The sequence below is a fragment of the Symphalangus syndactylus genome, chromosome 12, assembly GCF_028878055.3.
Source record: "Symphalangus syndactylus isolate Jambi chromosome 12, NHGRI_mSymSyn1-v2.1_pri, whole genome shotgun sequence".
NCBI classification, from domain to species: Eukaryota; Metazoa; Chordata; class Mammalia; order Primates; family Hylobatidae; genus Symphalangus; species Symphalangus syndactylus.
Window position 1 is genome coordinate 60,604,633 of NC_072441.2, and position 25,189 is coordinate 60,629,821.

Sequence of the window (25,189 nt, forward strand, 5' to 3'; positions counted from 1 at the left end):
CAGCTGGGAACACAGGGCATCAAATCCTTAAGCTGCACACAGCAGTGGGGCCCTTGATCCAGTCCACAAAACCATTTCTCTCTCCTAGGACGCTAGGGCCATGATGGAAGGGGCTGCCCTGAAGACCTCTGACATGCCCTGGAGACATTTTCCCCATTGTCTTGGCAATTAACATTTAGCTCCTCATTATTTATGCAAATTTCTGCAGCAAGCTTGAAATTCTCCCCAGAAAATGGGTTTTTCTTTACTATCACATCATCAGGCTGCAAATTTTCCAAACTTTTATGCTCTACTTCTCCTTTAAACATAAGTTCCAATTTCAAATCATCTCTCTCAAGTTCAAAATTCCACAGATCTCTAGGGCGGGGCACAATGCCACCAGTCTCTTTACTAAAACACACCAAGAGTGACCTTTACTCCAATTCCCAACAAGTTCCTCATCTCCATTTGAGACCACCTCAGCCCGAACTTCATTGTCCACACCATTATCAGCATTTTGGTCAAAACCATTCAACAAGTCTCTAGGAAGTTCCAAACTTTCCCACATCTTCCTGTCTTCTTCTGAGCCCTCCAAACTGTTCCAATCTCTATCCATTACCCAGTTCCAAAGTCGCTTCCACATTTTCAAGTATCTTTATAGCAGTGCCCCCCACTCCGGGTACCAATTTACTGTATTAGTCCATCCTCCCACTGCTATATTGTAATACCTGAGACTGGGGAATTTATAAAGAAAAGAGGTTTAATTTGCTCACAGTTCCACATGGCTGGGGAGGCCTCAGGAAACTTACAATCATGGCAGAAGGTGAAGCAAGTACATCTTACATGGTGGCAAGTGAGAGAGAGAGCAAGAACAAGAAATACTGCCTTATAAAACCATCAGCTCTCATGAGAACTCACTCACTGTCATGAGAACAGCGTGGAGGAAACCCCGTGATCCAATCCCCTCCTGCCTGGCCCCTCCCTTGACACGTGGGGGTTACAATTCAGGATGAGATTTGGGTGGGCACACAGAGCCAAACCATAGCATAAGGGAAGAAACTAATACTTACAAAGGGTAAGTAAATGGAGTTCAAAGTCACCAAGGGAGTAAATTGTGAAGCTAGGATTCAAACAGACCAAGACTCCAGAGCTTGTAGATTTTACTGCCATAGACAAAATGACTTATGTAAGGACAGAGTACATTGAAATAATTACCTAGGAACAGACACTGGGAATATATGACTCTTCTATTTGACTAGACTAGGAATTTTCAATGATTTCCTATTGACTTTTATAACCTAAAAGTTAAAAAATTTTATGTCCTTTCAATGCCACACTTGCGTATTATTTTAAAGTTTGGTGCTCATTAACTTTCCCATCCAGATCGTGAAAACAACGAAAATACTAAATAAGCCCACGTCTTTCAGAAAAAAAAAAAAAAAACCTGACTTTTCACTATATCACCTTAGATTAAAATAGCAAGTTCTCACTTTGCTCAGGTACTGTGGTAAGAATCAACATTATCTCACTGGATCTTCATAATAATTGTCTAATTTACAAAATGAATAAACAAAAGCTCAGAATATTTAAGTAAATTCCCCAAGCTCACATAGCTAACAAATGGCAAAGCTAGGATTTCAACCATCTCTGCTTGACTCTAAACTATTCTCCTACACCATTTCCTTTAGAACCATGCCAACTATGGGATCATTTTACATTCTTCACAGATATCATGTCATCAAGACAGGGCCTTGGGATTTATATAAACATTAGCCTACTATGAGCAAATAAAATGTTAACTGTCTCCAAAGAGATTAAACAATGGGGCATATAGAGATGGATCAACAAAAATTCAAGTGATAAATTCTATCGGGGTGACAATTAAAGAATAACAACAATAACAATAATTTTTATTTCTAATACAACTTTGTAAACTGTTTCTGACTTTCCGACAGATGTAAGAAGTAAGTTTATTTAACAGCCCTTGAGTAAACTGCATAAGCAATCCAACCCCCATCAGTAAATGTGCAGGGCCATTCTGAAGACGGAATGAGCTCCTGCAAGAAGATGCCCAGTAGAGCACCCAGGCAGGACAGGCACAGTGTAGGTGCTCAACTCATGCCAAGATCTGTCACTTTACAGCTGCTCATGCCTAGCACAGAGAATGGCACACAGGGTCCTTTCAAAATGTCTGAGAGGAATGTGCTATGATCTCAGTCTCCTAATAGGATTCACCTTTTCTACAATTGCCTATTTTCTGAACTCAGCTCTGAAATAAGCTATTCTCTGTTTCATTCTTTTTCACATTATCCAAAATAATTCAATGTCCACCTTTTCCTTTGGGAAAATCAAAGGTTGACATGGCTACCTTTTGAACTCAAGCTGTTAAAGATCCTTTCTTGTGTTCAAAAGTTTTACTGATTTTGAAAGGTCTTATTGATAAAAACACAGAGAAACTCAGGGGAAAAGGACAAAGAGAAAAAAGAAGAAAGAGAAAGAATAAAGAAGCCAGAAAATAAAGAGAAGGAAGAGAGCCCAAGAGGAGCAGAAAGAGGCAATAGGCTACTGAATGCATAATTGCCAGCCGTCTTAGAAACTAGCTCATGTAACAATCATGCAGCATTATTTTTAAAAACCAAGAGGAAAATATTTACATAAAACCCAAAAGATATATGCTCTTTGTTAAGTGCTGCAAAATGACAATGTATTCAGTTCATTAATTCATGAATTAGTCTGTGTGATGTTTACTTCTGGCACTATTAGCATTCCTGAGCTAAATATTTAAAAGAATAAAAAGGAAATTTAAGAACTAAAGATAGAAGAATATATTCTTTCTGTTGTTTTTGTTACTCTATTTTTTGGCTGTGTTTGTATGGTTTTAGTCATTTATTTAGGGCTTTTAATGAAATGAGTGACATGAAACCATCCAACTCCCTCTTGAAGACCTCTGTCTCCAAGATATGTATAAAAGTCACACAAATTTTAAATAATTTAAAACAAAGTTATGCAGAAAATTCACGTAAATTTTAAGCATTTTTCTAATTGTGCTTATAAATAAGTTTCAAAAGCAGATATGTTACAATAAACACATATTCAGAGTAAATTAGGCCTTAATTATGTTTAGCAAATTTTATGTCCTCATTAAAAATAGAATTGCAACAATAAACATGACTTACCACCAGAATTAACTCTGCCACAATTGTCTACTCTTCCCAGACATTCTTTGTGTGCTCTCGCTCCACACTTAAAACATAAATAGCCTTGATAAAATGTTCCCCTGAAAGGTGAAATAAGAGAGTGGTATATTAAACGGTGCAAAATTCTGCCCATATGAAATTAGTGCAAGAAGAAGAAAAAAAGTATCAACAGTGCTCTTCAAGGTACCCCCTCAGTAGAGGGAAAGGAGCTTGCCAGAGCTTCTGAAAGGACTGTCCAGGCACAAAGCCTGGCAAAGGTTTGTGGGATCCAGACTGCTAAGGCAAATTTCCCACTTTGAACCTATTGGCTAGAAGGTTAGAAAAGTCTGAAACACTTAGCAATTATATCAGTTCCTTTAAACTGAAAACCAGGACTGAGCAGGCTTACCTCAGGAGCATCTGGCAGACTTTGCAGGATGTGACTCGAGTGAAGGTGTGCATCTTGAAGTCGTGGAAATTGGAGTCTGCGTAGTCTGGCCTTATGTTAGACCTATAAAAAGGAAAAAAATAACTTTCTATAGAAAGTTTCACAACAAAGCTGCAATTTAGTCATCTAAACCCTAAATTCATCAAAATGACATCAGGTAGAGATCTGATTCAAGCAAAATGACTACTAAATGTGCAATGTTTTCTAAGCCAAAAGTATGCTATGCATTAAAATATGTACCAGAATCTGGTTGTGTGGGAACAAGCAACCTGGAAGGACATAGCAATCTAATCCTCCTCAGAATTGAGCATTCTCAGAGAACTTTAACAAATGGCCACATGGGTCAACCTGCCTGGAAAAAAAAAAACCCACTGGATACTCATGCTATCTGATAGTTCCTTGTCTGTAGCCACGCCACTGAAATATAAACTAGCAGGTGAGGGTAGGAGGGAGAAGAGGGTCATCTCTAGATGTGTGGACAACATAATAGTCCACAACAAGGAATACAGTAATTTTATAGAAAGTTTTAAAATAAAGCATTAGTGTGATCATTAAAAAATTCTTAACATTTCACTTTACTCACAATCTAAGTAATAATGAAACAAAATAATTTTACCATTTATTTTATATTTTATTTATATTATACATACAAAAGTTATTTTACACACCACAAACTAATATTCTTTGTGTATTTACTTTGTGCCAGAGACTGTGACAACCATATGACGACATTCATTTCTTCATTTAATCTTCACATCAATCTTAACTGCCTGGCACGAATAATATCACTAGTTTACAAATAAGAAAACTGACACTTAAAGCTTACCCTGAAAGAAAACAGCATGATTGGGAACTCTAACTCAGGTCTTTGCTCTTGGCCACTGAAACTACAGCTCAAGGAGGAGACTCAGCAATGTTCATAATAAAATAATCAAATTTTTGTACTTAGTAGGTATTTTGAAAACATTTAACTTTTTTTTTACATTATTCTTGGCTTAGCTATTTAGGTTGCTGCAAAAGTAATTGAGGTTTTTGCTATTATTTTCGATGGCAAAAGAAGGCAGAAAATTAGACTAGGATAAGTTAAAGATGGATACAAATCAGGGGTACACCTAGAAAGCTAAAATGATATGCTCCAAGACGTTACACGCAATTTGAGAGATTGTAGGAAAAGCTTGAGATACTGATGAGCCAGGATTTCCCCTTTTATAGAATACAGCAACTCTCAACCACACAGAATCCTGGTGAAATGAAGCATAACACAGGCAGGCGACCAGGCATCAATCTCTGAGGTACCAGGAGATGCCTTATGAAAAAACATTCGCAAAGGCAATTGGAGTAGCAGGCAGTGATGCAGAAGTGTCAGAGAGGTCAGCCTTCCAATCCATCTGCTGAATATGAGCGTGCTAAAAATGAAATCAAATATTAGTGCCATCTGGGATTTCTCTGCTCTGTGCTTCTGGTGACCTCACTTTTTCGGAAAATGTTCCACCGCATGCTGAGAATTATGGACATTTCCATAGAGGCATTTTTGTGTTACTGATTAAAAATTGCAGAGCTTTTCTACAGAAAAGGAGACACGGGAACATATAAGGATCTAGAAACAAAACTTTCTTCACATTGTTCAGAAAACACTTGATTCTTGAGTCCATAAAGCCATGTATTGAAAACTCCATCAAAACCTGTTTCCTTAGGAAGGGCTGTTGGTTCATTTGTTTCTGAGCATCAAGGTGAGAGGGTCATAGATGATTTGTCAAATAAGTTTGAGTCCTGGCAACCCAAAAAATTCGTCAACCTGGAGTTTTCAAATAGAAGTACATCTCCTTCAGACAGAAACTCATGTAAATAAGTTCCAAACAGGTAAGAAGTTAATTAATTTCAAAAATCTGCCTCGGACACAGGTGGAACATCCACATGCACACACACGAACATACCGGAGTTGTGTTTAGACCACTGGTATTTAAAACTTTCATGAACTAAGAATAAGCTGAACTTTCAGAAAACAAACAACTGAAAGGGGGAATCACAAAGCCACTAAGATGTTTTACAAAAAAATTATGATGAAAAAGGTTCTGAAAATATTGTTAACAGTAGCTGCCCTATGGGAATAAAGACTTAAAGTGGTAGGTAAAGGAGTAGAAAGAAACTATTAGAATTATTTGAAAACTATAATGGTAAATTATTTTTAAAATCTAGAATCAAACACTAAAGAATAGATGTTAACTCTATGACCCCAAAAATGCTGCTGAGGCAGTATTGAATCAAAAGCATAGGTAAGGACAGGAATCTGAAACTACACCACCTGCGCTTACATCCTAACTTGCAAATCAGTAGCAGCGTGATCTTAGGCAAGTTAGTGAGTATAAAACAAGAATACTAATAAAACCAAAGTCATCAAGTGATATATGTAACATGCTTAGAACACTGCCTGACCCATATTTGGTGTTCAATCAGTGTTGGCTGCAATTTATGAAGTGCTGATTCCAAATCCATATAATAAGGGTGTGATCATGATTGTGCTTTGTGAGTGGTAAAGAGTCCCTTTTTAGGTCTGTGACCAAGTCCCCAGAGGACACCTATTCTTCTGAGAATCTCCAGCACAACGACTTTAATGCTCAGTGTCCTTGGGACTAGGAATCCGTAAGTAATTATTGAAGTGTAAGAGGGTAACTCAAGAGATGACATGTATGAAAAACCTCGTGTATGAAACTGTGATCTCTTCAGTTCGCACCGAAGTACAAACTGAGATCATATACGGTCCGTGGCCTGTGGGGGTGCCAAAACCAAAGACAGTAAGCTGGCTGGATGAGAAGGGTTGGGAAAGTAGATTGCAGCAGAAAACGACAGAAATGTCAGGATTATGGATTTGGAGAAACAAAAAATTAAAATGGTCAAAAGAGGCATTTATTTCACATCTCTAATGTACCAGGTACATCACTAGGCTCTTCATATACTTTTTCACATTTACTTCTCAGAACAAATCTGCAAGGCAGAGTCATTCATCCATTTCATAAGTATTTATTGAGTAACTACCATATGCACAGGCCCTTGGGCAGGAACACAAAGAAGCCTCCTTCAGCTGGAGTCAAATGTGCAAAGAGATGAGATAGGTTGGCAGGGGCCAAGGGAAGAAGTGAGATTTTATACAGGATTGACATCACATTTAGTTGAGGAAGAAAAAAAAACGTTCTGCTGCTACTACATAGAGATTTCCTTTATACTAAGACAAGTGTGGATACAGTAGGACCAATCACGGGGTTGGGTTGTCTATAGATGAATGCTGAGTGTCAAACAGATTAGTTAACTTGCTCAGTCATGCTGATATACATAAAGAATTCCATTTTAGTAATCTGCCTTAACATATGACAATTTACTTTTGAGAATGTCAATGGAATCTTGTAGATTAATCAAATGTTCCCATTTCTTTTGCTTCATACAGAACTCATTATGAGTATAACTAATCAGGCAATCAAACATTTATAGGGCAAGGAATGTTGACACTCTTAGGGCTTCATACAGCTTTACACGTTGTCCTTAGATGTTCTCTTCTCACTGGGCTCCATCACAGGCCTTAAGTTGAAGACCTCACTTTCCCCCTAGCCTGGACCTCTTTGTTCTCCAGATATGCATTCCCAACTGCTCCTCAGGCATCTCAAATGCAGCACATACAAAACTCAATTTCCATGCGTTTCCTGACATATCTGATTCATTTACTCCATCTTCCAACCTGGGAACTTCGAAATCACAATGAATTTTTCCCTCTCCCTCACACCCTCTACATATTCATTTTCTCTTAACCTTTCCTCTGATTCAATTTTTCCTTCCCTGAAATCATGACCAATTTCGGTCAATTCAAGCTTAAAAATACCTCCTCAAAAACTCAGGTTCCATACAAACACACACACACACCCGCACACCCACACACACATACCCCCACACATACACCCTATCCTATTGGTTTTGTTTCTCTAAAGAATCCTAATACAGACACACTACAAAACAATGTTAGATAGGTTTACTGGGGCCAGTTATCAGAGAAGGAGATGGAAGCAATGCTGAAATTCAGATACGTCAGCCTCCATAACATTTTACGCAACATCTGATGCCGAGTTAAGTAGACCTCCTAGGCTTCAGTAACTTTGTACCACCCTAAAAGTAGCATTAAAAGTACTTGTAAGTCCGCCTCCCCACTGACCTATGTGGAGGGTGCATCTTCTCCCTTTTACCAGTCTCCTCTTTATAGGCATCAAACATTCTATCAGGAAAATTAATGCTAGATATTCACAGCTGATAGAAATCAGAAAAACATGGTTTTACTGTAGCATTTTCTTCGTTTTCAAAAGCTGCCTTTTGCCACATTATCAGAGAAAGATGGAAGAAGTAAAGATAGAGACATTTTTACTAAGCCAAAAAAAATTACCTCTTATGTGAAAGAACACTGAAGAAAAACATGATTCACTAAATTTCAATTAAATCTCAGAATTTGTGTTTACTTACATATATCCTCTCTTTATTGTGAGAAAATATTTAACCTTTGATATGGTTTGACTGTGTCCCCACCCAAATCTTATCTTGTAGTTCCAATAATCCCCACGTGTCGTGGGAGGGACCAGGTGGAGAGAATTGAATCGTGGGGGTGGTTTCCCCCATCCTGGTCTCATGATACTGAGTTATTTCTCACGGGATCTGATGGTTTTATAAGGGGCTTCCCCCTTCACTAGGTACTCATTCTTCTCCTTCCTGCCGCCATGTGAGAAAGGACGTGTTTGTCTCCCCTTCTACCGTGACTATAAGTTTCCTGAGGCCTCCCCAGCCATGCAGAACTGTGAGTCAATTAAATCTCTTTTTTTAATAAATTACCCAGTCTCAGGTATGTCTTTATTAGCAGTGTGAGAACAGACTAATACAGTATTTTTACAAAAAACTATAATCGTACTCATACATATATTTCAGTAATAAGTCTGACAATGTAGTTAGTAATACAATGTAAAATAATAATACACATGATTTTTAAAACATCCATGCTTAAAATGAGCATTTTTCTGTATTTTAACTGTAAATTTAAAAATCGCTATGTCATTTTAGTAATATAGTTACAGAATAAAGGAAGCAAATCCTAGCAAGATGAAATCATCTGTAATGATCATGACCAATTACAGAGGAAATAAGATGAGAACCAATTTATGACATCATGCTGTCTCATGCTCTATCAGTATTAACAATCAAGTATTACCAGTATGGACATTGTGGCAATTATGCAGTATATGTAAAATGGTTTATTTCATCATATTGCATTGAAAGTAAAAGTCAGAGAGATGGAAGCAAATGTCAGTGCTTCAAAAAAACCTGTCTGAATGCAACAGACTTTTTGTACCCAAAACACATAGATTTATAAAAATGTATTCACACACATAGCTTTGTGTGTGTTGCTAAAATACAGAAAATATACATTTTGGCAAACAGATACCAAATACAGATTACTTATTTGAGAATGTCCTTTAGAAATACACTAAACAGTCTTATTTTTATTTATTATTATTAATACATACAATTATTTTTCTCCATGATACAACAAGTTGGATCTCTTCTTGCATCCTTCTATTAACCTCTATTATTTAAGTGGCAATAAATTACAATAAGCATACTACTTAAGTTAATCTTATTTTCCATAGCAAGATTTTAAAATCATATGGATAGTTTATCGTCAGGATAGTTAGCTATATCATGACTCTTTTTAAATAAGGCTTTTCAAATATGTGAAACAATTTATCACATTAATAAAGAAACAAAAAAAATGGGTTGTCTCAACAGGTATCAAAAAAGACTTAAAATGCATTGTGTGCTTCTAATGAAACTAAATAAACTAGACATTAAGGGATAGTTTCTTACTATGATAAAGAATATCAAACTAAAGATAATAGAAAACATCTAATATAAAACACTATCACAATTATACTGAAAATAAAGTTTTTGAAGTCAACTGTATTTTTCAATATTGTTCTGGAAGATCTAATCACTGCAATATGACAAGAAAAATGAATGTGAAGGATAAATATTGTAAAAAAGTACACGGAATTTTCATTTGGAGATGACAATATTGGGACTATCGGGAAAAACTAAGAGAAGATATTTAAAAGTGATAAAACTAATGAGAAATGAAGACATCAAGTGGCACCTGAAGAGATCTGTGTGTGAGTTTCTAATGCTCTCTAGCAAAGAAATGCAGTAATGTGTGTAGTATCTCTGTCTGGAAAAACCTCTTGAGACCCCGAGTTCAAAGACTTTGGAGGGACTGGTCACACAGACACTCTCTGCCTACATACTCAGCCACAATATTTAAAAAAAATCCCAGAAGGAAGTATAAATCACAGCTTTTTTTTAAGTCTAGGCAGATTGGCACAACGAAATTCAGTACCCCTAGTACACCAAATAACCTTATCACTTAGTACCACAGGGAACATTCCAAAGTCAAGTTCTCAGATGACAGCCAAGGACAAGCCAACCCTGTAAGCAAATCCTTCTAAAGATAGCAAATTCGAGCTTGCTATGTTAACTAGTTTCTGCATGAAAATGTCTAAGAAAAATCCTAACATGAAACGTTTAGGTTCTATATAAATAAAGTTTTTAAATTAACTGAGAGAAATAAACGCATTCAATAAATTAAAAGCTGCATAGCAAGCTCCTAAATAGGAAAATGGAGTATTTTATTATAAATACACAACCTCTCTCCAATTTACAAATTTAAAACAATTCCTTCCCTGCAAACCAACACACAAACATACTCTCTCTCACACACACTTACAAATATACAATGAGATTTTTTGAACTTGACAAATGATTATAAAATACAACTGGAAAATAAATACGTGAGAATAGTTGGAAGATGTTTTAAACTGTGTGAATTAGTGTAGAGAAAGCTTGTCCAGCCCATGGCCTGCAGGCCACATGTGGCCCAACACAAATTCGTAAACTTTCTTAAAACATTATGAGATTGAGATTTTTTTGTGTGTGATTTTTTTAAAGCTCATCAGCTATCGTTATTGTTAGTGTATTTTATGTGTGGCCCAATACAATTCTTCTTCCAACGTGGCCCAGAGAAGCCAAAAGATTGGACACACCTGTTTTAGAGAGTATATGGGAAGCCACTATAACCTAAGAAATACTAAAATGTTTTTAAAAGTATAGTTATTAAATTTGTATGGGACTGATGACAAAACAGATAGATCAATAATATAAAATGTAAAAGTCTTGAAGGGGACCGAATATGTGCAAGGACTTGGTATGTGATTTTTGTGGCAGTTTATTAGTCTATTCAAAAAATAAAATGCTCATTTTAAAAAACTTATTAATTATCTAAATGTGCCATGCAGTGGGGTACGATGATGAACAAAAATAAGTAAAGTCCCTGACTAATGTTGGGTTGTAGGGTGGAAGCAGGGAGAAGAACATTTAAGTAATTCCACAAACAATCATGAAACTGCAGCTATGACGAGTGCTACAAAGAAAGATCATGTTAGGAAAACTTGAAACGTAGACTATGACCCTGTCAGTGTATTACCACAGAAGGATTTTCTACAGAAATAGGTGGAAAGCAAGAGGAAGAATGTTGGGACAGAGGAAAAACAGCAGGTTTAAATAGAAATTAAAAGTACATGTCCAGCTTTCTAAAATGGTTAAGAAAGCTAGATTTCTATTCACATTTTTATAACAATATAAAGTTTAGATAAAGATTTATACTATCTATTTCAAAAATATACATTACATGCCTATGATGTGCCATGAATACAGCCAACAATAAGGAATAAAATCGACAAAATTGCTGCCTTCATGAGGCTTATATTCTGTATTTAAATGTAAAATTTAGATAGGAACCTGATATTTATTTTAAACAAAAGACAAAAATACAAGTATTTGGAGAAAATATTGATAACTACTTACATAATCTTTAAAGGAAATAAAGCAAACAAAAGATGGCTGGCCTCATTTTCACTTAGAAAAACAAACCCAAAGTTTTATTTAAATAAAAAAACATAAAAAATTAGAGAAAGCAGAAAAATGTTTAAAATATGTATGGTAAAAGATTACTCTCCTTGCAATATACAAGTACAATTGAAAGTCCATAAGAAAAAAATGAACATCCCAATTGGAAAAATAGCAAGAAAATTAGCAGGGCAATTTGTTTAAAATAAAAACAATCAATACATAAAACATGTACTAGCAATCAAAAGAAATGTACGTTTAAATAACAAGACATCATTTCACATGTCAAATCAGCCCAAAAAAAGGAAAAGATAAAAGAAAAAAGATACTCTGAAGGGTTTTCATAAAAGGGAAATTGTGTGATGTATAACCAAGGTCTTCAATGACATCCTTATAAATACAACTGTATGCGTTCCCTTTCTATCCTTCTTGATTTGAGCCAAGGACATAATACCAAAGTATTACTCAGTAAAAGCAATTCTATGAGGGGCCTTTCAGGACATATTTCATTTATATATCATCACTTAAATACTCATCATCTCCTGTAAAGTCAGACATTACGTTTTGGCTAGCCAAATACGTTTTGAATTTCAGAACTAATTATTCTAAACATATGAAACTTAACGTTTGTGCCGAATGTTCAAATACTAGCTCTAGAATTATCAGGCCTTATGATTTAGCAGAAATTTCGAAAACAAAAAGCTATTATCTTAATAGATGTTCGCTTATACACATTATTTTTCCATCAAAACTAAAGATAAAACAGAAAATATGCAAATCCTGGAGACCAAAGGAGACCTGAAGCTGTTTGAAATAGAAATTGATCTTATGAGACCAATACTATGAAGGACAGGAATCACTCTCCATATAGTCCCCAGCATGTAAGACAGATAATTAAGCTAGCTGGACCATGCATCTAACTTACCAAAGTAATTCTTCCCTTAGAATTACCAACTAAACATTAAAGAACATCAGAATAGTCCATCCCAGTTGTTTCTGTCAAGTCATAGGCACTCCTAAAATCTCCAGTTCTGAGAAAGCAATCTTTAACTAAGTAAAGTCTTAGCCAAAAATCTCAAAATAAAACTGATCCTTTTATACCTGAAGTTGGACTTTCCCATAAGATACAATGTTAAAGCTCTCATTAAATAGTAGGTTTTTCTTTCTTTCATTAATATGAACATTTCCAGAATAAAACCCAAGTATTTATTTTTAAAATACCTTATATTGTGAAATTAAATCCTCCAAATAAATATGAAAGATAGATTTATACAATCTTTCAATCTTTGTTTTTTCATAATTTGTTCCCATAACACCATAGCATACTAATTATGCTGCTGGTTATTTGAAAGGGCAAGAAAATGAAAAACAAACAGGTCCTTCAAAAACCAAGTTTAAAAAAAACAGAGTTCAGAAGGGACATCTTCACCTATTCCTAAGGAGTCATAAGAAGAATGAAAACAAAAGAGATTTATAAATCACAACCAAATCTTATTCCTCATATTCCAAATCACGTACAGTCTTTTATCTAGGGAAATGAATAAATACTTTCAAAATACTGATAAAAATCAGATCATGCTTGGCTCTGAAAAATAGTATTTTCTTATCTACTATATATTACACTTCTTTATTTCATTCAAGATTGGCTTTATAGTAATTTTAAATATACATCCATCACTGCATTTCAGTGACATTGCAAAGAAATTATTGAATGAAATGTAAAGTCAGTTAAATCTATAATAAATTTAAAGTGGAAAAGATGTCAGATTATTTGTAATTTAGGTGTATGTTTATTACAAACTTAAAGTGTGGCTTTTGGCACATAAACTATTCTTTCTATTTTTAGTTTCCTCACCAATCAAAGAATTATATCTGCCCTTCCTACCGTACAAGGCCAACATCCAGGGAGAAGAGGGATCTCACATTTGTTTAGAACCTGTTCCATCGAGCACTCAAATTTGTTCTGAAGACAAGTGAGAACATATATGTGTGCATTTTAATAAATAGTATTTACTAAATGATAAAAAGCATTACGTAAATGCTAGATGCTACTTCTATTACTGTTATTGCTATCATAAGTGACAAACATTTAGTGGAAAGCTAGAGGCCTCATCAAGGTAGAGCAGTATAAATCATCATCTACCTATTACTATATCCTGAATAAATTGAGATAACGCTTTTCTTGTATTAAACATGTAATAAGCATATTAAAACTTCTCTTGGCTTATAATACACTTAGTCATGCATTCAACAAATTAATTAAGTGCCTATTATGTGACAGTTGTTTTCAAACACTGGGAATACAACAGTGAATTTTTCTGGAACCAACAATCATGGTTCTCCAGTTAATTTGAACTACCTTGCTTTACTTCAATTTTTCCATTAAAATGCATTGTTCATTCTCTTATCACTGAATGGGGGTGGGGAGGTCTCAAAGTTCTGTTTTAAACAGCAACACATCTCCCACTGTGTCAGCCATTCCATGTAAGAAATCAATTCTAGAGAATTTGGATTTTCTCATTCTCTGGTCCAATAAATCTGAACTATAATTCAAACACTGCAGATAACATGAACTAGGAATGCTGAGCTGGCACAGTGAATTTAAGTTGTATCACATTTTAAATTATGTCTGATAGTATAAAGTTTGCTGTGGAATTAATGTGATTTAGAAGCATATGGAGATGGAGACGGTATTGTTACAAGGTAATATTAGGGAACAAAAGAAAGAAATCTGAAAAGTAATCTGACAAGCTTTGTAAAGTTTTCCTCTTCAAATTCTAAAATGATTATGTACAAAAAAGGGTTTTAAATCAACATTCCATCCTTCAAATACAAACTCTTGGTTTTATATAAAACTCTATGTGCAGAAGCTCAGTACAAACTGACCAGGATTTCTGTAAGTTTGGCATGAATTAAGGCCACTATCAACCATCAAAACCAAAAATCACTCTTCAGAAAAAGAACTTTAAAATGTTAAATGTGTTTATTAAAGAAAAAGGCATATTCACTATAAACATTATTGTGACCAAACAGACAGCTAGTAAAGACTTTTAAAAGTGCTTTGGTGGGCCGGGCTTGGTGGCTCATGCCTGTAATCCCAGCACTTTGGGAGGCCGAGGCAGGCGGATCACCGGAGGTTAGGAGTTTGAGAGTTTTTTAGCATGAAGGGCTGTTCAATTTTGTCAAAGGCCTTTTCTGCATCTATTGAGATAATCATGTGGTTTTTGTCTTTGATTCTGTTTATGTGATGGATTACATTTATTGATATGCGTATGTTGAACCAGCCTTGCATCCCAGGGATGAAGCCCACTTGATCATGGTGGATAAGCTTTTTGATGTGCTGCTGGATTCAGTTTGCCAGTATTTTATTGAGGATTTTCACATCAATGTTCATCAGGGATATTGGTCTAAAATTCCTTTTTTTGTTGTGTCTCTGCCAGTCTTTGGTATCAGGATGATGCTGGCCTCATAAAATGAGTTAGGGAGGATTCCCTCTTTTTCTATTGATTGGAATAATTTCAGAAGGAATGGTACCAGCTCCTCCTTGTACCTCTTGTAGAATTCAGCTGTGAATCCGTCTGGTGCTGGATGTTTTTTGGTTGGTAGGCTATTAATTATTGCCTCAATTTCAGAGCCTGTTACTGGTCTACTCAGGGATTCAACGTCTTCCTAGTTTAGTCTTGGGAGGGTGTACGTGTCCAGGAATTTATCCATTTCTTCTAGATTTTCTAGTTTATTTACATAGAGGTGTTTATAGTATTCTCTGAAGGTAGTTTCTATTTCTGGGGGATCGGTGGTGATATCCCCTTTATCATTTGTTATTGCATCTATTTGATTCTTCTCTCTTTTCTTCTTTATTAGTCTTGCTAGCAGTCTATCTATTTTGTTGATCTTTTCAGAAAACCAGCTCCTGGATTCATTGATTTTTTGAAGGGTTTTGTGTGTCTCTATCTCCTTCAGTTCTGCTTTAATCTTAGTTATTTATTGCCTTCTGCTAGCTTTTGAATGTGTTTGCTCTTGCTTCTCTAGTTCTTTTAATTGTGATCTTAGGGTGTCAATTTTAGACCTTTCCTGCTTTCTCTTGTGGGCATTTAGCGCTATAAATTTCCCTCTATATACTGCTTTAAATGTGTCCCAGAGATTCTGGTACATTGTGTCTTTGTTGTCATTGGTTTCAAAGAACATCTTTATTTCTGCCTTCATTTTGATATTTACCCAGTAGTCATTCAGTAGCATGTTGTTCATTTTCCATGCAGTGGTGCGGTTTTGAGTGAGTTTCTTAATCCTGAGTTCTAATTTGATTGCACTGTGGTCTGAGAGACAGTTTGTTGTGATTTCTGTTCTTTTACATTTGCTGAGGAGTGTTTTACTTCCAACTCTGTGGTCAATTTTGGAATAAGTGCGATGTGGTGCTGAGAAGAATGTATATTCTGTTGATTTGGGGTGGAGATTTCTGTAGACGTCTATTAGGTCTGCTTGGTGCATTGCTAAGTTCAAGTTCTGGATATCCTTGTTAATCTTCTGTCTCGTTCATCTGTCTAATATTGACAGTGGGGTGTTAAAGTCTCCCATTATTATTGTGTGGGAGTCTAAGTCTCTTTGTAGGTCTCTAAGGACTTGCTTTATGAATCTGGGTGCTCCTATATTGAGTGCACATATATTTAGGATAGTTAGCTCTTCTTGTTGAATTGATCCCTTCACCATTATGTAATGGCCTTCTTTGTCTCTTTTGGTCTTTGTTGGTTTAAAGTCTGTTTCATTGATGGAACATATCTCAAAATAATAAGAGGTATTTATGACAAACCCACAGCCAATATCATACTGAATGGACAAAAACTGGAAGCATTCCCTTTGAAAACTGGCATGAGACAGGGATGCCCTCTCTCACCACTCCTATTCAACATAGTGTTGGAAGTTCTGGCCAGGGCAATCAAACAAGAGAAAGAAATAAAGGGTATTCAATTAGGAAAAGAGGAAATCAGTTTGTCCCTGTTTACAGATGACATGATTACATATTTAGAAAACCTCGTCATCTCAGCCCAAAATCTCCTTGAGCCGATAAGCAACTTCAGCAAAGTCTCAGGATAAAAAATCAAGGTGCAAAAATCACAAGCATTCCTATACACCAATTACAGACAAACAGAGAGCCAAATCATGAGTGAACTCACATTCACAATTGCTACAAAGAGAATAAAATACCTAGGAATCCAACTTACAAGGGATGTGAAGGATGTCTTCAAGGAGAACTACAAACCACTGCTCAATGAAATAAAAGAGGATACAAACAAATGGAAGAACATCCCATGCTCATGGATAGGAAGAATCAATATCGTGAAAATGGCCATACTGCCCAAGGTAATTTATAGATTCAATGCCATCCCCATCAGGCTACCAATGACTTTCTTCACAGAATTGGAAAAAACCACTTTAAAGTTCATATGGAACCAAAAAAGAGCCTGCATTGCCAAAACAATCCTAAACAAAAAGAACAAAGCTGGAGGCATCACACTACCTTACTTCAAACTATACTACAAGACTACAGTAACCAAAACAGCATGGTACTGGTACAAAAACAGAGATATAGACCCAATGGAACAGAACAGAGCCCTCAGAAATAACACCACATATCTACAACCATCTGATCTTTGACAAACCTGACAAAAACAAGAAATGGGGAAAGGATTCCCTATTTAATAAGTGGTGCTGGGAAAACTGGCTAGCCATATGTAGAAAGCTGAAACTGGATCCCTTCCTTACACCTTATACAAAAATTAATTCAAGATGGAATAAAGACTTACATGTTAGACCTAAAACCATAAAAACCCTAGAAGAAAACCTAGGCAATACCATTCAGGACATAGGCATGGGCAAGGACTTCATGTCTAAAACACCAAAAGCAATGGCAACAAAAGCCAAAATTTACAAATGGGATCCAATTAAACTAAAGAGCTTCTGCACAGCAAAAGAAACTGCCCTCAGAGTGAACAGGTAACCTACAGAATGGGAGAAAATGTTTGCAATCTACCCATCTGACAAAGGGCTAATGTCTAGAGTCTACAAAGAACTTAAACAAATTTACAAGAGAAAATCAAACAACCCCATCAAAAAGTGGGCAAAGGATATAAACAGACACTTTTCAAAAGAAGACATTTATGCAGCCAACAGACACATGAAAAAATTCTCATCATCACTTGCCATCAGAGAAATGCAAATCGAAACCACAATGAGATACCATTTCACACCAGTTAGAATGGCGATCATTAAAAAGTCAGGAAACAACAGGTGCTGGAGAGGATGCGGAGAAATAGGAACACTTTTACACTGTTGGTGGGACTGTAAACTAGTTCAAACATTGTGGAAGACAGCGTGGAGATTCCTCGAGGATCTAGAACTACAAATACCATTTGACCCAGCAATCCCATTACTGGGTATATACCCAAAGGATTATAAGTCATCCTACTATAAAGACACACGCACATGTATGTTTATTTTGGCACTATTCACAATAGCAAAGACTTGGAACCAACCCAAATGTCCATCAATGATAGACTGGATTAAGAGAATGTGGCACATATTCACCATGGAATAACTGTGCAGCCATAAAAAAGGATGAGTTCATGTCCTTTGTAGGGGCATGGATGAAGCTGGAAACCATCATTCTGAGCAAACTATCGCAAGGACAGAAAACCAAACACCGCATGTTCTCACTCATAGATGTGAATGGAACAATGAGAACACCTGGACACAAGGCAGGGAACATCACACACTGGGGCCTGTCGTGGGGTGGGGGGATGGGGCAGGGATAGCATTAGGAGAAATACTTAATGTAAGTGACGAGTTAATGGGTGCAGCAAACCAACACAGCACATGTATACATATGTAACAAACCTGCACACTGTGCACATGTGCCCTAAAACTTAAAGTATAATAAAAAAATAAAAATAAATAAAAAATTAGCCATGTATGGTGGCACATGCCTGAAGTGCCAGCTACTTGAGAGGCTGAGGTGAGAGGATCACTTGAGCCCAGGATGTTGAAGCTACAGTGAGCTGTGATCATGCCACTGCACTCCAGCCTGGGCAACAGAGCAAGGCATTGTCTCAAAAATAAATAAATAAATTAAAGCTCCATCTGTTAATATTGCTTAAAAAAAAAAAAAAGGAGTCTGAGACCAGCCTGACTAACATGGAGAAACCCCGCCTGCACTAAAAATACAAAATTAGCCAGGTGTGGTGGTGTATGCCTGTAATCCCAGCTACTCGAGAGGCTGAGGTAGGAGAATCACTTGAACCCAGGAGGCAGAGGATGCAGTGAGCTGAGATCGCCCCATTGCACTCCAACCTGGACAACAAGAGCAAAATTCCATCTCAAGAAAAAAAGTGCATTGCTTTAGTAACATTCTAGGCCCAGTGGGACTTACAGGTTAGGAAGATATGTATCCTCTAACAGCCTGCCATAAAGTTGAAGAGACAAGGCCCACATACATCAACAATTTGTGAAGGAGTTGAGAACTTGAGCAGGACTTGGAGAGCCATGTGGTAAGCAGTCACAGAACTGCCTTTCTCAGTGGAGACCAAAATGCAAGAACTCTGATTTCTCTGTCAGAGGAGATAAGGTATGAGAGGATAATTGGCTATCCTATTCTTGGAGCACCCAGGGCAGAGCTGATACAAATAAAACTTGTATTAGAGTAGGAGAGAAGAGATCAGTGTTTACACGTATAAGCTGAGCACAGCACAGGCTTGATATGGGTGAATAGATTTTAAGTTAATGTCCAGAGTTCTAGGGTGGACTGGAGAATCATTTACAGTTTCATGGTTCAAGACTAAGTTTAGGCATAAGAGATTGAATGAGCAGGGCATGAGAAAACATGAAGTTAACAGAATTCAAATAGATTTGGACAGGTATGGTGGGGGAGGAGAGTGAGGGGAGCATATGTCCATTCAGCAGAATAATTAAAGTAAGAAGACTCATCCAAAGATATTGGCTGCTACTGTATGTCTGTCGTAATATTCCAGAACCGTTTAGAGCTAGAGCAGGAGCGGACAGACAAGAAAAACATGGCCAATAACCTTTATCAAGGTCTAGGACTTCTGAGACATTTTCAGCACTTGAGATGGAAGAAATGGATGAAAAGCACTGAGAAAATGAGGTATTCCCATGTTTAGAACCAGAACAGGGTAGGCGTAAGGGCCACAAGGCTGGATACAGAAGAAAACGGGTGCCTGTAGAGGCAGCAGAGAAACACATCAGACACTTAAGAAGGAAAGAAACACGATGAGAGCTGTGCTTTCAACCCAACAGCAGATGGGTAGAAACAGGCCCAGAAGTTTGTTTCTCTCCACAAAGGAAATCACAACATCTAGGTATCAAGGCTACCTTACAGGAAGGGAAAACCTGAAGCTTCTAAATCCTGTTCCTGGGCCCGAAAAAAAACGTGATGATGCTTTGACATCAAACTATACAAACTAAGTAGCAATTTCAGCCTAACTTTCAGCTTCTTCCAGACCCAGTGTGACTGAGGGCCACCATTCACTCAACCCGTTGCTTTGTGTCTCCACCTCACAATATGGGGTGATAGTAGTCCCCACATACTTCCCTTAAGAAAATGAATCCAAACCTGAGATGGACCCATAATTGCAAATTACTTTTAAATATCTTCTTGGCAGATGAAGGCAAGTATTAATGGAGCTAACTTGTATTACAGTCCGGAAACCCTGAGATTTGCACTGGACTTTAAATATTCTGGTGAGGTTACTATCTGGGTGTCCAAAAGAACTGACAGTAAACGGGGGTTTGAGACAGACATATTTTCTGCAGAGTCGGTTGTGCTTAAGAGTTTCAGAGTATGCAGAATGGCCTGAACACAGCATCATTCTCCACCGTGAAGTATTAGATTGATCCTCTATTCCTGCCTTTCTGCTGAATGCTGGGTTTCCTTCCCCCCTCAGAACTAATTACATTAGAGAAACTCAGAGTAAAATATTCTGCAGAGCACACTTTTTTACTATCCTTGTCAATGAACTTCAATTGTCCTGTGATTTTGGGATTCTCTATTCTACAGTTTCTATCCATTTTGAAATAATGTAAATTCCCAAATGAGGCAAAAAAGCATACAGAAAGTAAAACTCCTAAGACAAAAATTGGAACAGCCTCGCTGACTTGAAACAGATGCATGTGCCAGTCTGTCTCAAGAAAGAAAATACAACCACCCTCAAAAAATATTTTCAAGACATTCTAACAAATGGACTTATTTCAAAAAACATTTACTGAATGCCTACTATGCTCCAGACAATGTCCAGTAAGAATACAAATGGAATTGCTGACCTTGAAGGGTTGTTTTCTGAGTATAAGAGGACACTTCTGGGCCTGCAGAGCTTTCCAAGCCACCGCATGAGGTAAAGTTCTATGAAGAAGAGCAGCACCGAGGTGCTGTTTCATCCTTTAAGATACCTTGGGCTTCTTTTTAAAGAGTGATGAAATAAACTAGATACCCTCGAATCTGGAAAAGTAGTTGCAAAAAGCCCTATTATCCTCTCTCTCTTTTTTTTTTTTTATACGCTTACTAAGTAGTTCTAATCATTGCATTTGTAATGACCTTTCCCACTGGAGAATTCCTGTTCATTCGTGAGGACCCAGCTCAAATGTGATCTCCTCTGAGAAGCCTTTCTTAATTCTCTCAGGCAGGGTTTTTAGCTTATTCCTTAGTGTTCCTGTAGTCCTTTTTGTTTGGCTCCACTATAGACTTCGTCATGTTATTGTGGAATTATTTGTAAATTTTGTTTCACTATCTGTATCCAACTTGAGGACATCCTCTTATTTGTACTTTGTACCCCATAAATGGTACTTGACATATAATAGAGTCTTAAAAACTGCTGTAGAACAAATTCATCCACGGAGAGCAAAACAACAACAATAACAACAAAAAGAGAGCTACTCCTGTGGGTCTTGCCTGTCCTCCCAGCCACAAGCATTCAGCGCCCACCTGATGTCACAGCCTCCCCTGACTTGTGTTTATGCTGTGTTGGTGCCCTTCTGTGTCTTCTCTCCACACAAATTCACCTTCAGGGTTGTCTTCCCACACAAATAGGGAACATCCCAAAAAAATGCTGCAGCCACCAGCTCAGCCCTCAAGTAAGTTCTCCACAGTCTGCTACCACCCTCCAGTTGGACCTACCCTGTTTTTGCCAACATACACCTGGATTCTCCATCTGGGCCTGGCTGCTAGACACACTGCCAGCTCAGTGAAATAATAAGAAATATAGGCTGGATGTGGTGGCTCATGCCTGAAATCCCAGTGCTTTGAGAGGCCAAGGCAGGGGGATCACTTGAGCCCAGGAGTTCAAGAGCAGCCTAGACAACATAGCAAGACCCCACCTCTACAAAAAATTAAAAAAAAAAAAAATATCCCACATGGTGGCATGCACCTGTAGTCCTAGCTACTCAAGAAGCTGAGATGGTGGCGGCGGGGCAGGGGGGTGGGTTGCTTGAGCCCAGGAGTTCAAGGCTGCAGTGAGCTATAATCATACCACTGTACTACAGTTTGGGCAACAGAGCAAGACCTTGTCTCAAAAATATTAAATTAATTAAATTAAAAATTTTTTAAAGAAATATATACATTAGCTTCTGCCCCCAGTTCCTGACATAGAGCTCCTAAAACCCTTGTAGATAGGGACTCTAGAATAATTTGTTGTAACATTTGGTCATTGATCCCGGTTCGTGACACAGAGCTCCTAAGCAAACTCCCTGAGTGATTGGAGTATCTTTTATTTTAATGAGACAATGGACCCTGGATAGCCCAGGGATGGGGCTGACTGCCAGGGGAACGAGAAACATGTAATTAGAGGGCTGGAACTTTCAGCTCTACCCCGCCAGCCTCCTGGGCACGGAGAGGGGCTGAAGGTTGAGTTGATCACCAATGGCCAAAGATTTAATTCATCATTCCTAATGAAACCTCCATAAAAACCCAAAAGGACAGGGTTTGTGGATCTTCTAGGTTGCTGAGCACATGGAGGTGCCTAGAAGGTGACTCACAGATTTTGGGCCCAGAGGTGAAATATTCTGTGTTAAGTGGTGTGTAAGAGTACAAAATCAGCTGAGTGAGGTGGCTCACACCTGTAATCATAGAAATTTGGGAGGCTGAGGAGGACAGATCACTTGAGGTCAGGAGTTCAAGAATAGCCTGACCAACATGGCGAAACCTTGTCTCTACTGAAAATACAAAAACTTAGTCAGGCGTGGTGATGGGCACCTGTAATCCCAGCTGCTCTGAAGGCTGAGGCATGAGAATCGCTTGAACCCCAGAAGTGGAGGCTGCATTACTTGAACCCCAGAGGTGGAGGTTGCAGTGAGCCAAGATCACATCACTGCACTTCAGCCTGGATGACAGAGCAAGACTCTGTCTCAAAAGAAAAAAGAAAAAAAAAAAAAAAACAGTACAAAGAATCACTTTGGTTATTTCCTATCTTGTATAGAATACTTAGTTTGATTTCTTTTTATTCCCAAGAGACTGTCTTTTGCTTCATGTATCAAGACTCTATGGACAATGACCAAACAGGTGCCCAGTCACTGCATGTTAACTGGGGCCAGAACCCTGGGCCTGCATTTACCTGAGAGAAGAAACTACAACTGTGAGCACCAGCCAACTCCAAGTGCTTGGGGTTCCTGGAGCACAAGAACATGTTTTACATGCATTTTCTCATTTAACTTTACAATGACTCATGAAATAATATTCTTATCCTCATTTGCAGATTATGAAACTGAGGCTCATGGAGCTTCAGTAATTTTTCAAGGGTAATCTGAATAAAAAATCTAAGTACCATGATTCAAATGTTGCCTGTTGAATTCCAAAGCCAATGCTTTCCAACTCTATATTCTATGATCTTGCATTCAATAAAAAAGAGATAATTTTTAGGGGTCTTGGTTTCTGGGAATTTTCATCTGGCCCACTCATGGGATACTGATAAGAAAAGCATCCCCAGCCCATGAGAACATTCTGCCCCAGGGCATGGCCCTCAGCTTAGGCTTATATTCAACCCACTGGGCTCAGAGCTCCAACCATGTGATGCCCTCACTCTTACTATCCCATCCGAATTCCCAGAAAGAGGTACTCAGTTTTACACAGGATTCCAGAGTAATGTTTCAGCTTCTGAGTTGAAGCTATATTAGATCACAGGGCACAAAACAACTTCATGGATGAGCCCACAACTTAGCAGACCCAACTCTCCCTTGAACCCAAAGCTGCGCCAGTACCATTAACTACTGCTGCCAGCCACCCTATACAGAGGAGCTGTTTCTTCCCAACCTCCAAAACAATTTGAGATGATGTCTTCCATACTTCCATATTTCTCTTGGTGGTACCATTGTTTTTCCTCTGTTGTAAATTAGAACAAAAACAATAACCTAATCAAAATGGAGCTGATGTAAAGGTTACAAGACTTAATACACATAAAGTGTCTTGTACTATATCTGACATTGGATAAATAGAGAATACATGATAAATGCTACAATACACATTTTGAGGTAGCTATTGTATCTTCATTTTTTCATTTCTAAATTGAAGCTCAGAAAAGTCAAGCAACTGCAGTGAGCGGAGATCGCGCCACTGCACTCCAGCCTGGGTGACAGAGCAAGACTCCGTCTCAAAAAAAAAAAAAAAAAAAAAGAAAAGTCAAGCAACTTGTCTAAGGCTCATGAAGCACTAACAGAGTGAACTTGATTTGACTCTTAAGGAGTATAGAAATTAATATGTGAGTCATAAAGAACAACAGAAACATTTTAATTAGGAAAATGGTATCTCCAATTGTAGTATTTCATCATAAGTAAAGAAACCCATTTATTCAAAGTACTCTTTAAACGCTCACCTCCGTCTCAGCACCAAACAGTTATTCCTAGTCATGAATAGTCTTCCTTCCCTCTACCACTCCAAATGTGATCTATCCCCGCAACACAGGTCCCCACTTTTTCTTTGAGACCGTCTTAGATTACTGTAGTGTATAATGATCTGTCCTTTCTCTGAAGTTATGTGGCACTTACAATCTGAAAGTTGTCTTATACTATTATTCAGCTGCTTCAGACATTCTTTTATTTGATAAGTGTTTATTAAATGCCTGATGAGTACCAAGCATTGTACTGGGACAAAAAATACATGGCCCCTGGCCTTACAGTTCTTTCAATCTAGGATGAAGATAGAGACATGAAAAAGAAGTAAGCCTAATAAAGTGATTCCCAAAGGTGTAAGATATGGTGGAGAATAAAAGAGAGATTGGACAATCCTATAGTATAGGATGGGGGGTGGCACAGGAAAAGGGCATAGCTACTTTCAATCTGAGTCTTAAAAGGTAAATACATGTTCCCTAGCAGACCTCAGCAGAGAACAGATCCCAAGCCAGTAAAGAACACTATGATGAAAGGTGCAGAGGTATAAAGGAGCCTGGCATGTTCTGGAAGCTGCCGGGAATTCAGTCTGGTTGCAACACTGGTGGTGGGAAAAAAAAAAAAAAAGGGCTAGAGCTGAGCACAAGCTAGACAGTAAATGCCATTTGTGCATACTCCAGAAATCTGACCTTGTTCTGTGGCCAAGGAGTGACTACTAAAGGACAGTATG

The 25,189-nt window shown here is 37.6% G+C and overlaps 1 protein-coding gene across 3 annotated transcripts in view; it reads right to left on the minus strand.

Moving 5' to 3' along the window:
• Positions 1–25,189, minus strand: part of VAV3 (vav guanine nucleotide exchange factor 3) — a 399,477-nt gene that overhangs the window by 129,028 nt on the left and 245,260 nt on the right. For all 3 annotated transcript variants that reach the window (XM_063624405.1, XM_063624404.1, XM_063624406.1), the window contains 2 exons: positions 3,565–3,666; positions 3,156–3,256 (listed from right to left, as the gene is read on the minus strand). In XM_063624405.1, coding sequence (XP_063480475.1) covers positions 3,156–3,256; positions 3,565–3,666 — 203 coding nt within the window. The remainder of the gene's footprint in view (positions 1–3,155; positions 3,257–3,564; positions 3,667–25,189) is intronic.